This window comes from Carassius auratus, chromosome 2, assembly GCF_003368295.1.
Source record: "Carassius auratus strain Wakin chromosome 2, ASM336829v1, whole genome shotgun sequence".
In the NCBI taxonomy this organism is placed as follows: Eukaryota; Metazoa; Chordata; class Actinopteri; order Cypriniformes; family Cyprinidae; genus Carassius; species Carassius auratus.
The window spans coordinates 19,097,336-19,110,174 of record NC_039244.1 but is presented as its reverse complement, the minus strand read 5'-3'; the positions used below and the strand labels follow the sequence as shown (position 1 = coordinate 19,110,174).

The 12,839-nt window shown below is 37.2% G+C and overlaps 3 protein-coding genes across 3 annotated transcripts; 2 read left to right on the top strand and 1 right to left on the bottom strand.

Moving 5' to 3' along the window:
• The first annotated feature begins 388 nt into the window (after positions 1 to 388).
• On the top strand, positions 389 to 2,375 carry LOC113119143 (calcyclin-binding protein-like). Its single transcript, XM_026288381.1, has 6 exons — positions 389 to 561; positions 822 to 1,035; positions 1,126 to 1,222; positions 1,452 to 1,551; positions 1,643 to 1,737; positions 1,887 to 2,375. Exons 1-6 carry the CDS (start codon positions 544 to 546, stop codon positions 2,044 to 2,046), a joined length of 684 nt encoding a protein of 227 aa, XP_026144166.1. The 5' UTR covers positions 389 to 543; the 3' UTR covers positions 2,047 to 2,375.
• Positions 2,376 to 3,859: 1,484 nt separating this feature from the next.
• Positions 3,860 to 10,367, top strand: LOC113119136 (serine/threonine-protein kinase PLK3-like). The gene is made up of 15 exons (XM_026288369.1): positions 3,860 to 4,163; positions 5,427 to 5,534; positions 5,623 to 5,739; positions 5,828 to 5,957; positions 6,057 to 6,144; positions 6,226 to 6,321; positions 6,424 to 6,622; positions 6,767 to 6,893; positions 7,107 to 7,219; positions 7,630 to 7,747; positions 8,135 to 8,218; positions 8,315 to 8,477; positions 8,655 to 8,784; positions 9,008 to 9,121; positions 9,218 to 10,367. The coding sequence occupies exons 1-15, from the start codon at positions 3,963 to 3,965 to the stop codon at positions 9,413 to 9,415; spliced, it is 1,986 nt and encodes a 661-aa protein (XP_026144154.1). The 5' UTR covers positions 3,860 to 3,962; the 3' UTR covers positions 9,416 to 10,367.
• Positions 10,368 to 10,771: 404 nt separating this feature from the next.
• On the bottom strand, positions 10,772 to 12,274 carry LOC113040959 (tctex1 domain-containing protein 4-like). Its single transcript, XM_026199190.1, has 2 exons — positions 12,202 to 12,274; positions 10,772 to 11,709 (listed from the first exon to the last, which is right to left on the bottom strand). Exons 1-2 carry the CDS (start codon positions 12,272 to 12,274, stop codon positions 11,018 to 11,020), a joined length of 765 nt encoding a protein of 254 aa, XP_026054975.1. The 3' UTR covers positions 10,772 to 11,017.
• Between the last annotated feature and the right edge of the window lie 565 nt (positions 12,275 to 12,839).

Genomic DNA, 12,839 nt, shown 5'->3' with positions numbered 1-12,839 from the left:
AAAAATGTGTAATGTGCTATATTTGTGATTTTTTGTATTGTTTTTTTTTTTTTTTTTTTTGGGTTTTAACTTTATTTGTACATTGGCAAATGAGCACTCCTTACATCAAGCAAGCTTGAACTAGAATTTTTTACTTGTTAACAAGTAAATGTTTTGAGTATATTTTCTGGTTGCTGTTATACATCTTGAACGTTATGAGTAAAAAAATAAATAATTTAGTATATATTTTTGTATTTTATTAGGTTAAGAATACATTTTCCCTATATGTAATGTAATAGGTTTGCATCAGTGTAATTCTTTTTTTCATGATTATGAATTTTTGGTCTTTGTAAGAATTATTTAGAAGCTTAATTGTGTTCATCAAAGGCCACTAAAAGGAGGACTTTTATTTTGACATTAACGAGGAAGCAAGAATCCTTCTAGAAACAACGCTCAATGTATATCAGCGCACACGCAGCGCTGCATCAGACTGAAATTAAAGTTCATTTTCATCACTTCAGTTAGAAACAGAAGGTCGTTTTCTAAGGTTTCTTCAGGACAGCGATGGACATCAGTGAGATGGTATAATGGACTGTGCGTTATGTGTGTGTGTTTTATTCATTTTAGTTCGTTCTTATTGTACCATTAAAGCCTCGTGCACTGGTATAAAGAAGCTTATGAACGTGAATGAAACTCGTGTTTTATAGGACAATATACACATTGGGTGAATTAAGTATCACTTGTCTGTGAGATGACATCTGTTTTCTGATCTCATCCTCTGCTGTAATGAACACGTAAACAAGCTTCTGTACTTGATCTCAGACTTGACTTTGTGTGATTAGATCGCCGGTCTCGAGAGTGATCTTAAAGAGATCACGAGTGTGCTGGAGAAATGTGAACGCCAGCGCGTGCGGGATGTGTTAACGCAAGAGCAGAAGAAGATCGAGAAAGAGCTGGAACAGAAACGACAGCAGAAACTGCAGCAAGCCAAGAAAGACTCTGGAGACAAAACGGACACAACACTCAAAGGATACACAGTTAAGATTAATAATTATGGTGCGTTGGTACCTAATAATAATAGGCATAGGCTATGACACAATGATATGCATGGTCTAATACACCTGTCATTGTTTGTCTCTCTCTTAGGATGGGACCAGTCTGACAAATTCGTCAAAATCTACATCACACTTAAAGGTGTACATACTATTCCAGCTGAAAATGTTGAGGCCAACTTCACAGAGAGGTGTGATCTCACACTGAATATTGCCTTATTTTAGTTTATAATTTTTACTCCGGTAAAATGGTGGAATATTTCTTATTTTTTATGCTTTCAATATTTGGTTAGGGAGAAATTTGTTATTGTGTGTGTGTGTGTGTGTGTATCATTTCCTTATGCATATGAAGGTCCTTTCAACCAAAATAAATGGGCACCATAATGGTGTTCTTAATGTCCTGCTTTTCTGTTTTCACAGAGGTTTCAATGTTCTAGTCAAAGACCTGGATGGGAAGAACCATCAAATGACAGTCAACAACCTTTTATATCCCATTATTGTAGCAGGGAGTAGTAAAAAGGTTTGTAATTTTCTTTGTTATTGTATATTTTTTTGGAAATTTGATTTGTAAAACTGTATAGATAAAGAGGCTGCACTTCATTTGATTACAGATCAAAACAGACATGGTCCTTATTATGTGCAAGAAGAAGGCAACAAAAAAGTGGGACTGCTTGACACAAGTAGAAAAACAGTCTAAGGAGAAAGAGTGAGTAAAATGCACACACTTTAATTCTCTATTGGTTTTACATTTTAAAATATGTATATTAAAGCAACATTTAAATTGAATGGTGCAGATTTATGCATAAAAAAATGAAAGTGATAAAAGCTAATAGAATTTTAACCTGTCTGCTTTAGCAAACCCAACTTGGATGCGAATGCTGATCCAAGCGAGGGACTGATGAGCGTCCTGAAGAAGATCTACACGGATGGAGATGACGAGATGAAACGCACTATCAACAAGGCCTGGGTTGAGTCTCAGGAGAAGAAGGCCAAAGCAGATGACTTTGACTTCTAAGCCATCTTACTGATCTGCTTTTACAGTGAAGCATTCAAATTCAGCTGCTGCATACATGCCATTCCAATTCAATCAATTGTTTTATATATTTTTTACTTTTTTCTGTTGCATGGAGCTGTTATTGAAAGTTTTGTTTCATAAAATGTTTCGCTTCCCACTGTAATTGTGACTGCGTTGATCATTTTCAGTTGTTCCTTATGTATTCAGGTAAACAAATGTTCATTTGTTCAAATCTTCAAAGGTGGATTTTAGATCAATATTATTATTGCACTTAAGACCAATGTACCTGAACTCTGGTCAATTTAAATAAAAGAAGAAAATTTCATTAATTGCTTTGGGCGGTCTTAAAATTAAATATTGCTGTCATGCAATGTTGTTATCATCATCATCAAGGAGAGAAAACAGAGAACTAAATAAACTCTGTATGTAAAAGAAAACAGTGTTTGTTAATTAAAAATGTAGATAATATAACTATTTTTTTTTTTATGTACAATGTATAATCCCTGTAGTTTACCTATAAATCCACAAGGAGGTGCATGAAAACAGGATATGCATGTGTTTTTTTTTTTTTTTTTTTTTGGTAAAATTATGGGAACAAATGGCTTACTGAAGTCAATATTCTTGCAATTAGAACTATATGTTTAACAAAAAAAGAAAAGTTTATTGCTTCTGGTAATCAAAAAATAATAATATTGCTGTCATGCACTTCTATTCTTGCTACTGCAATTTATAAATTCTCATTTATTTTATTGAATTTTTTTTATTATTCATTAAAATATAGTGTATTTGTCAAACCACAAGGAGCTTTTTATATTTATTGTGGTAAAATCATGGAAATAACTTAAAGTTTATTGTAAAATCATTCTAGTGCTTAGGACCATAGACCTTTAGTGTTAAATAAAAGAAAATTGACTGCTTTACACTGGATGTTGAGATACAGATACTGGCCCACGAGTATTTCACAAAGGTTAACATACTAATTAACCTGAGTAATTATTCATCTGTTTGTTTATTTATTTATTTATTAAGTGTCTAAAAAGACCCATGTTCATAAATCTGCTGTGATGCGATATTAAATGTATGAATGGAACTAATCTAAACTAGACAGTGAATTAGTGTTTGTTGGTTATAATTTCGGTCACAGAATCATTTTCTAATCTAGAAAACATAATTGCAAAAAAAAAAAAAAAACTCCCCGTAATTTATGTATTGAGCCACAGGGGGGCTCATGAAACCATAAGTTTCTCAGTTCAGTTCTATACAGCTGCATATTCCACAGTGACGTAATTTGGCTACATCCACATTATGCCTAATTCAACTCTGAATGATACATAACAATACAGTATGATAAAATGTAAGATGTGATAAAGTGTAACACATGGTGGGCATCTGTATATTTAGTTTTTATGCCGTATGACAAAATCATGAATTAATCTCTGCAAAGAATTGGACGGTTTCACAGTTAACCAATATGAAATAATGCAAAGCACATTTGATAATGCTAAACAAATGTTTACACTAAAAAAATTTAATGGCATGTCGTCTAGTGCACAAACTCTAAACAGAAGGAAGAAAAAAAGAAACACTGTCATTAAAGCAGCCAGTACAAGTCATTTGGAGGTCCATAATCACGTCAACTATGATTGGATGATCTTATTAGGTTTTCATTCACTTTTTCTGCAACACTTTCTCTGTGATCTTTGATTAAATCTCCAGCAGCCAATGACGTTGTTTCGTTTTCCAGACGTCCCCGTCTATCGCCCCGCCCATGCCCATGACGTCACCGAGAGCTTATATACTGCAGGTCTCCGATGTCGAGCATGTTTGACTCACAGGACTATAAAACTTCTCAAGGTACTGGGACTAGGACTACACACAAGGAATTATTTTCTAGGTCGAAGGGTCTATATAAATGAATGGACCCCGCTTGTTTTACCTCAGCGCAGCGTCTTCCCTGTAAAACTATGAATCCGGATTTGTTCAAACCGTCTCAAGCCCCTCAACCGCCCGCGAAGCCGAACCGGAGTAAATCAGAGCACGTTAAGACGGAGCTCGCGCAGGTGGTGGTGGACGCAAAGACGGGAAGATCGTACTGTAAAGGAAAGCTTCTGGGAAAGGTACCAATCTGTTTTTCAGTGTTTGGAATAAATCGGAGCTGGTCATTTTAATTAATTATGCGATTTGTCACTGTCTCTTTTATCGCGTTTCCTGATGCGCTCAAACGAGGACTGTGGTCAATGTATCGGTCTCGTTCTGGTCTCGCGCGTGCTAGTGCGGGTTCGGCTGGTTTTGGGAGGTGGTGCACCATAACCACTGGACTGCAGTCTGCTCTGTCTGTGTTTCTAGAACCGGTCTGCTGGTTTTCCCTCACTGCATCGTTTGTTGCTTTTTAAAATATTGTCCATTATCTATTGGATGGATTTTTAATACGATTCCAGATTTGATTTGATTCGATGTCAGGAAAAGACAAATTAAATGAATTAATCCGGGCGTATATGAAAATGTGCTGCATTGATCATAATCAGTTAAACCAATGGCCACTCTGCCGGTGTTGTTCACTTGTTTACAAAACAAGATTCTTCTTTTAATTAATTGATTGATTATTAGAAGTCTCTTTAATCCAAGATATTAAAGTGCTGCATCATTGAGCGATGCTGTAGGAGGGGTTGGTCGATTGGGAAAAGAATACGTCATTCCTTTGTACATGTGTTGGGACCAAAGTCAGAAATAAACTAAGGATTGGTGCAAAAATGTCCTAAATATTTGAAATCGTAGACCAAGAAGATTCTTTTTAAAGAGAGAGAGAGCGAAATTTCGAAGTTAAAAAAAAATAATCAGAATTTGCTTAACTAATCTGTTAATTAATAAGGATCAACCAATAGGCAATTTTTTCCAGATATGATGCATCGTATGTGACGGATATCAGGTCGACCAATGTCAGGTCAACCGATAAATGGTACAATCTCCAGCAATGTTTCCAAAAAAAATAAAAATTGTATAATTAATAGCCATTTTGTTTCAGAGCTAGCAGTTGCAAATTGGATTATGCACCTTTTTTATTGTGCAAAGGATAGAAATTAACTGAAAACCAATTCTAGATTGCAAATACAAGTCTGGATGTATTGATGGACTCTGAACTAGACCGCATTCTTGACATTAGTGATGCTGAAAACGTACAAATCTAATTTTCAACTCTGGTAATCTCCAGATAAGTTGTCTTCGTAAGCAATTAGTTAGTTTTTTAGACAATAATTTTTGAGACCGTTGTTGAGGCACCTGCAGCCGAACACTTTAGCTAATCATAACCCTAAGTTTAAACACCAGCGTTTTTCTTGTTGAAACCTTCTGAGTGACTTGATATATAATGTCTTTCATTTTAGGGTGGTTTTGCACGATGTTATGAGATGACGGATCTTGCCAACAACAAGATGTATGCTGTGAAAGTAATCCCTCAGAGCAGAGTCTCAAAGCCACACCAGAGAGAGAAGGTAAATGGACAATAGCCAAATACACATGTGAGAATCGTCACATTTCTAGCTGCCTCTCCAATGTTTATTCGTTGTTTTTGTCCTGCAGATCATCAATGAAATCGAGCTTCACAAAAACCTGCAACACAAGCATGTGGTGAAGTTTTCTCATCATTTTGAGGACCAAGACAACATTTACATTTTCCTTGAACTCTGCAGCAGAAAGGTGAGTTGCTTTGCCAAAAACTGACCTCTCATAATCTGATTTAGTTAATACGAGGCATTTACTTTAAACCTGCGCTCCATATTTACAGTCTCTGGCACACATTTGGAAAGCAAGACATACGCTGACAGATCCAGAAGTGCGTTACTACCTCAAACAGATCATATCTGCACTCAAATACCTCCACAACAAAGGCATCCTCCACAGAGACCTCAAACTAGGTACTTGTTTTGTTCTGTTTTTTTAGCCTCCTGTTTGAATTTTAGCATGACATCCATCGAATTCAGTCGGTTTGATAATGCTCCAATTTCTTTTTGCAGGGAATTTTTTTGTGAATGAAAACATGGACTTGAGATTAGGAGATTTTGGGCTGGCAGCAAAACTGGAGACAGTCGAGCAAAGGAAGAAGTGAGTTTATGTGCCTTCTTCCTCATTACCTTTTAATAAATCAACACTTTATCGGTGTGCTAATGTAAAATATCCTTACAGGACCATCTGCGGGACTCCAAACTACCTGGCACCAGAGGTCTTAAACCGACAAGGCCATGGGACAGAGTCCGATGTTTGGTCTCTGGGTTGTGTAATGTAAGCCTTATCAAGTCTATTCTACACTACTATACAGTATTGATGTTGATTTATGATGCATCTGTTGTGGCAGCCCTGATGACGAGTTCCTTGTCTATTCAGGTACACACTCTTATGTGGGAATCCACCTTTTGAAACCTTAGACTTGAAAGAGACCTACAAGTGTATTAAGGAAGTGAAATACAGCCTTCCTCAGTCCCTCACTCCATCCGCACAGAAGTTGATCTCCGCAGTCCTTCAGAAAGACCCCTCTGACCGCCTTACACTGGATCAGATACTGGCCCATGAGTATTTCACAAAGGTTAGCATACTAATAAGCCGGAGTAATCATTCATCTGTGTCCAAATACATTTAAACCTTTGGAAATTATAAGGAACAGTGTTTTTGTGTTTAAGTGTTTACTTTGTTTTAATTCCGCAATCCATCTACTATTTAACTCCCTCAGGGCTTCACCCCAGAAAAACTCCCTCCCAGCAGCTGTGTGATGGTGCCTGAGCTTAATCCTCCCAGCCCCGCCAAGAAATTCTTCACCAAGATGGCTAAAAGCCTCTTTGGTAAAAAGAAGCAAAAAGGTGCGTGCCTACTTCAAATACCAAATGTGATTTTTTTTTTTTTTTTTTTTTTTTTTTTAATATATATATATATATATATATATATATATATATATATATATATATATATATATATATATATATATATAGAGTTACTTGACATAACACCATTGGTTTGGATTCAAACCTTAGTTTCTGACATTAGTTTGTTATTGACTTGAAATGTCATTGCAGCTGTTGAAAAGACACCTGGTGAGGAGAAAGATGACATTTCTAAACTGGTTTCCGGCATGGTGAAGCACTCCATCGGTCGGCAAATGAGCTACAAGACAATGGGAGGGAATGAGGTAATTCATCTTACATTTTTGTGCATTGGTGTGTATTTAATAGCTACGCTGTAAACTTTCGCTCCCTGGATCACTCATGACTGTGACAGAAAGCCGCATCAGTATGCATGCTGTTTTTCAGCACCGCTAAAGTGTGGGGTGTTTTGAAAGCTGCTGTAGATGAATAAAAGAGTGCAATCGTCCAGCTATTGTGCATAATGTCTCTGATTTACTCTGTACTGACCAAACCCAAAATTGCTAATCAAACCCACACAGTTGCTAAATTATTCGCATGACACATGGGTCTTTTAAGCTTGAGACACAAGATTGGAAAATAGTTGTCCACTGTGCATGATGATAACTGCTTAAAACTGGGTATAAGGCAGTACTTACGATTGTAAAATAAAATATGACTTTCTCTTGATACTCAGGCAACCTCTCCCACGGTTCAACTGGCAAGCTCTGGTCCTCTGGACACCCCGGCCGAGGAGGAGTCCAGAAAGTCTGCCTCTCGTTCCTTTAAAGGCACTGTCGCCAGCAGCACTGATGGTAAGGGACCGTAGAAGCAGATTCGCTCAGACATACAGCAGCAAATAGTTTCGTATGCGTGGAAGCCTATTTTAGGCTCAACCCCCAAGCTTTCAAAGGCCGCTATTAAGAACAAGTTTGTCCAAAAACATCCTGGCCTAATCTATTTAAATTTTTTTGCTCAGTTTTTGCTTCGTTTAGCAGCAAGGTGACTTGTCAGTTCTACCCCTTCATAGATTTGTCTGCCTTTTTATATTTACACTATTTATCAAAAGTTAAAGGTTGTGGTTTTCTACAAAAACATAAAGCAGAACAACGGTTGTCTATAATTTAAAATATAACCAAGACACCACTAATATTATTTTTATTACTATTATTAATCCCTTTCAATTTGTTCTCCCCCCTCAGCTAGTGACGATATCCCTACCCCTGCTGCTGTAGCCGAATCTGCCATGAAGGTTCTCAACAGCTGCTTGTCTTCCATGCCAACAGGTTTGTTCCCGCACTCTTGTCACACTGAGGTGCTTAGGCGATGGCCATTTTCAAGCCATTGACCATGTACTCAAATATTATCCTTTCCTCTTCTAGCTTCAAGAAACCCCCCCTGCCTTTCTAAAACCAAGCCTTTCATATGGGTAACCAAGTGGGTCGACTACTCCAACAAATACGGCTTCGGCTACCAGCTCTCCAATCAAAACGTTGGCGTACTCTTCAACGAAGGCACTCATCTGAGCCTGTGTGACCAGCGGAGGTATGTCCGCTTACTTTCTGTGCTCCCATTCTCCGAGTCTCCAGTCTGGCATTCGGACTGAGCTCTGATTGACCCACACAGAGTGCTTTACCCTTTACAAATTCTCTGCTTTCAACCAAATTGTTTTTAAGTAGCTTTACCTTTTTATTTGAAGCTCTTCTCTTTATTCTTCCGCAGGACTGTACATTTCTGTCTGACAAACAACAAGCACTTTAGTTTTCCGGCCGATGCTCTACCAGAAAAGCTCCAGAATCAAAAACACATAGTGGATTTGATGGCTAACTACATGGAGCAGAACCTGATGGAAGTAAGTCCAAAAAGTATTATTATTTACATTCTGAGATGCACTATTAAGTATCTTATTTAAATTACATTTTATTTTCGTTAAACTATTATTGAGGTTCAGCAATAACCTTTTTCAAATGGAATTTGATTTCAAATAAATTCAATAATATATTTTGGAAATATGTACATGTCCAAATATTTTGAAGATTTAGTTTATTTTAAAAAACACTTTTTCCTTTTTGTAGGGTGGAGATGTCAACTGTGAGGACCAGCCATCTCCAAGCTCTTCTCCATTGCTTCTGCAGTGGATCAAGACTGATCACGCCTTGGTCATGCTCTTTGACAACCGAACCATACAGGTGAGTCTCCGATCATGCAGGAACACATGAAACATTGATCATTTGGATTGATTGCCCAATTCACAACGTTCCCTCTCTGTCCGCTTTCTTACACAGGTAAATTTTTACACCGACCACACAAAAATCATCCTGTGCAAGACCTCGGACTCTTCGTACCTGCTGACGCACATCAGTAAGGAGCGCGTCTCTTCTTCCTACCCTCTGAACGTGCTTTCTGAAAGGGGCTGCTCTTCGGAGCTCCGGCAGCGGCTTCATTACGTGGTACAGCTTCTCCAGCACTACACCAATGCATAATGCCGAAGAACTTCGATTGTGATTTGCTGCTTACCGCTTCCATTTGAGAAGCGAAAAAGGACTACGACGAAGGAAAAAAAATCAGGGGAAGCTTTCACGATGCCACAAAGATCTCCTGTCCTTGGTCATTGGCTGGCCTCTTTGAACTATGGTGCACTGTTTTGTTTGGTTTTCTTTTGCGGCTGAGCCTACACCGACCGTATCACACTACCAGCTTGACTCACAGTGTGCACAACCAAAATTCAAGCTTGTTCTTTTTATTTCTTTTTTTTTTTTTAACTGGACTGAAATGCAGATGGCGTAAAACTCACAGGGTTCTTAAGCGTCTAGCTTGCGCGGTCCCAAACACTGCGCAAGATGGGCTTGGCTTTTTTATGCTCTATCACCTGGGTTTTTTTTTTTTTTTTTTAACATTTTATTTCACTAAATGGTACACAAAGAGCTGCGGACACCAAATGGTTATTCTTTTAATGAGATTAGTTTTAAAGATGGCTGAGGTGGAACTGTAATTCATGGAGGAGCAGTTAGGAGTGGGAGAGACTAAAGTGCCTTTCTGATGGATTCCTCTGTGCAATAATGGCCCTGGATCCCAAGCTTGAGTCACAAAGGGAATTAAAGGGGCTTCATAAAGTCTTCATATTCGGTTTTCCATGCGAGTTAGGTAGGAGTGGGGGAAGAAACACTACAAATACACACCTGATATAAGCTTTTTGCTGTTAAAAGTTATATCTTTAATGTCTGTACTTGAGGAGAGAAAAAAAAGACTATGTATTCAGTGTGCCTCCAGCTTTGTTTACTTGACATGCTCCATCATAAGTTATCCTAATGTCCTCAAAACTGTGACCATGGCTGTAAGTGTTAAATAAGTGTTCAGAATAGCGACATTGTGAAAGCCATTACCCTCAGACAAATCCTAACAAGTATTATTAATTAATTGTGGCACGTGTTCTATTTATATTTTTATTTATAGTTTTTTATTTATTGATGTAACATAATTGTATGGTGTCAACACTGGGAAATGTTCAGTATGATCACTTTTTATGTATTGGGGGGGGGGGGAATAAAGTTGATTGAACATATAAATTTTCTGTCTCTTGAGTTTATTCTCTTTTCAGATGTATTACTTTTACTCCGCAAGAAATTAAATTGGGCATAAGAAAACTTACTGACACACACACACACATACTATATATATATATATATATATATATATATATATATATATATATATTTAAAAGGCAGAAAATAAAACATGTTATTGCTTATGTCTTATCTTCTTGTATACAATTTTCTTTATATACAATTAGTGTATATAAAATTAAAATTTAGATAATACATGATTCTGAAGTAATGTTTGCTAGAAAATCAGCTTTGCCATTATAGCATTAATTATTATTATTTTTAAATGTATTAAAATGGAAAAACTTGGATATACAATGAGAAAATCAATTCAGAAAAAAACAAAATTGTACTGACCCTTTCTGTCTATTAAAAAAAAATCTTTCTTTACAATTTGTTATTTTGCTATACTACTGTTTATATATATATATATATATGTGTGTGTGTGTGATGTGGTATATAATATGTTTGTTGATTTAGCCTTCATTCAAAGTACATACCGTGTACTAAAGCCACAGCAAACAATGAGTGATTTTGGAAAACAACAGATGTGTAGTTGTCAGTACTGAGGTTCATCAGGCTACGGCTGGCCACCCTTATACCTTGTTTACCGCTCTGTCCGACCACCACCTGGCACACAAGTTTATATCGTGGTGGACTGACATCTTTTAGCTCACTGAGAACTAGATCTGCTAACATCAGACAAAGCTGGCTACAACTATCAGGACTGTAACACACACCTTCCAAATAACTATCCAAAGTAGCCTGTAAGATCTGCTTGGTCCTGGTAGCACTGAAATGGCACCCTGGTTCTGGTCCCGTTCTATAGGTGTTCTCCACATAAACCTCCTGGATGGGTTGTTGGAGGTACAGTCCAGAGAAGCTCACTCTTCCTCCCTGGTGCCAGCCTGCGAATGAGAACCGCTTGCCCATGGAGACGTGAGAATTGCTGACGTTGGCACTCAAGAACGACAACTCAGAAGAAGGAACCGTCATGCCCCTGAGGAAAAGGGGTCTGTGGTGGGGCTGATCTTTGGAGCTTCGGCGAATGGAGATAGAGCCCAGACGTCGCTTTGGAGGCCCTGAAGCACCTGGTTCTGTGGCCATGGAGCGATTGAACTGAGCTAAAGTCTCCTGAGACAGTGGTAGAGGCTGATTGGCCATGATGAAGAAATCTGTGAGGACACAGTCCACATTGTATTGATTAATATAGCCTTGTTCAAAACGTGATTTTAATTATTTCTTCACTGTACATTTCACAATGTATATATCAAATTATATATAGACATTCACCTTATTTATAGAAAAAAAAGAGAATTTTCAAGGAATACTTCACCCAAAAAATTAAATTTGCTGGAAATGTTCTAAGCCTCAGGTCATCTAAAAAAATACAGTAGATTTATTTCTTCTTCTTCTTCTGATTAATTGTGGGACTTGATGTTTCTTATCAGCGGTTTGAGCCCTCATTCTGACTCAGATTAAAGAAGAAACATACTACACTACAGTACATCTGGATAGGCTCATTTTCAGCAAATTTGGAATGCAGTCCAACAAACATTTAGACTAGTTTTTTGTTTGTTTTCAATGGGTGATTCTAGGTGGTTACAGCTTTGCAAGTATAGATATTCATCATTACCAACAATAAAACTCTGTGTTGTGTGTCAGACCTGGTACAATAAATGTTTTGGGGCTGAAGATCAGTGCTAAAACGTCTTTGCTCCCAGCCTGAGCAACTATCATTGCACCAAGCCTAACATTTTAATGCCAATATTATTGTGCATTGTGCCAAAAAAAAAACAATATTTCTTTGTTAAAAAAAAAAAAAAAAATCTAAATAAAAATTCTAAGAATTTTGCAAGGGACAAAGACAAATTCTGCTTCTTCTCTGAAAATGTATAAGGCATTTTAATTGAAAGTTATATTCCACATCACTCATCACAATTTAACAGTGATGAAAAAGGATACATTTATTAACTTTTTCTTCAGTGAAAAACACTTTTTTTTCACACTAAAGTAAACAGTAAGACTCAATTATTCTAGTATTCTATTCATTATATCTGTAGTAAGTCATTCAGGCACAAATTACATAATTTCCAATATGTGGAATTCCCAACATTGTATTTGGTGAAAAAGATGTGAAATTACAGGATGGTCAACTCTGTAAAATAGATCATGTGGGTTCAGTGGTTAAATTAGTACACAAACAGGTTTGAGACAAAGGGCCTTTCCCAGTAACACAAACTGAAATTTTACTATTGTTTCCTCAATGACACAGGTTTCTGAATTAGATAGTTTCCTTGACCCA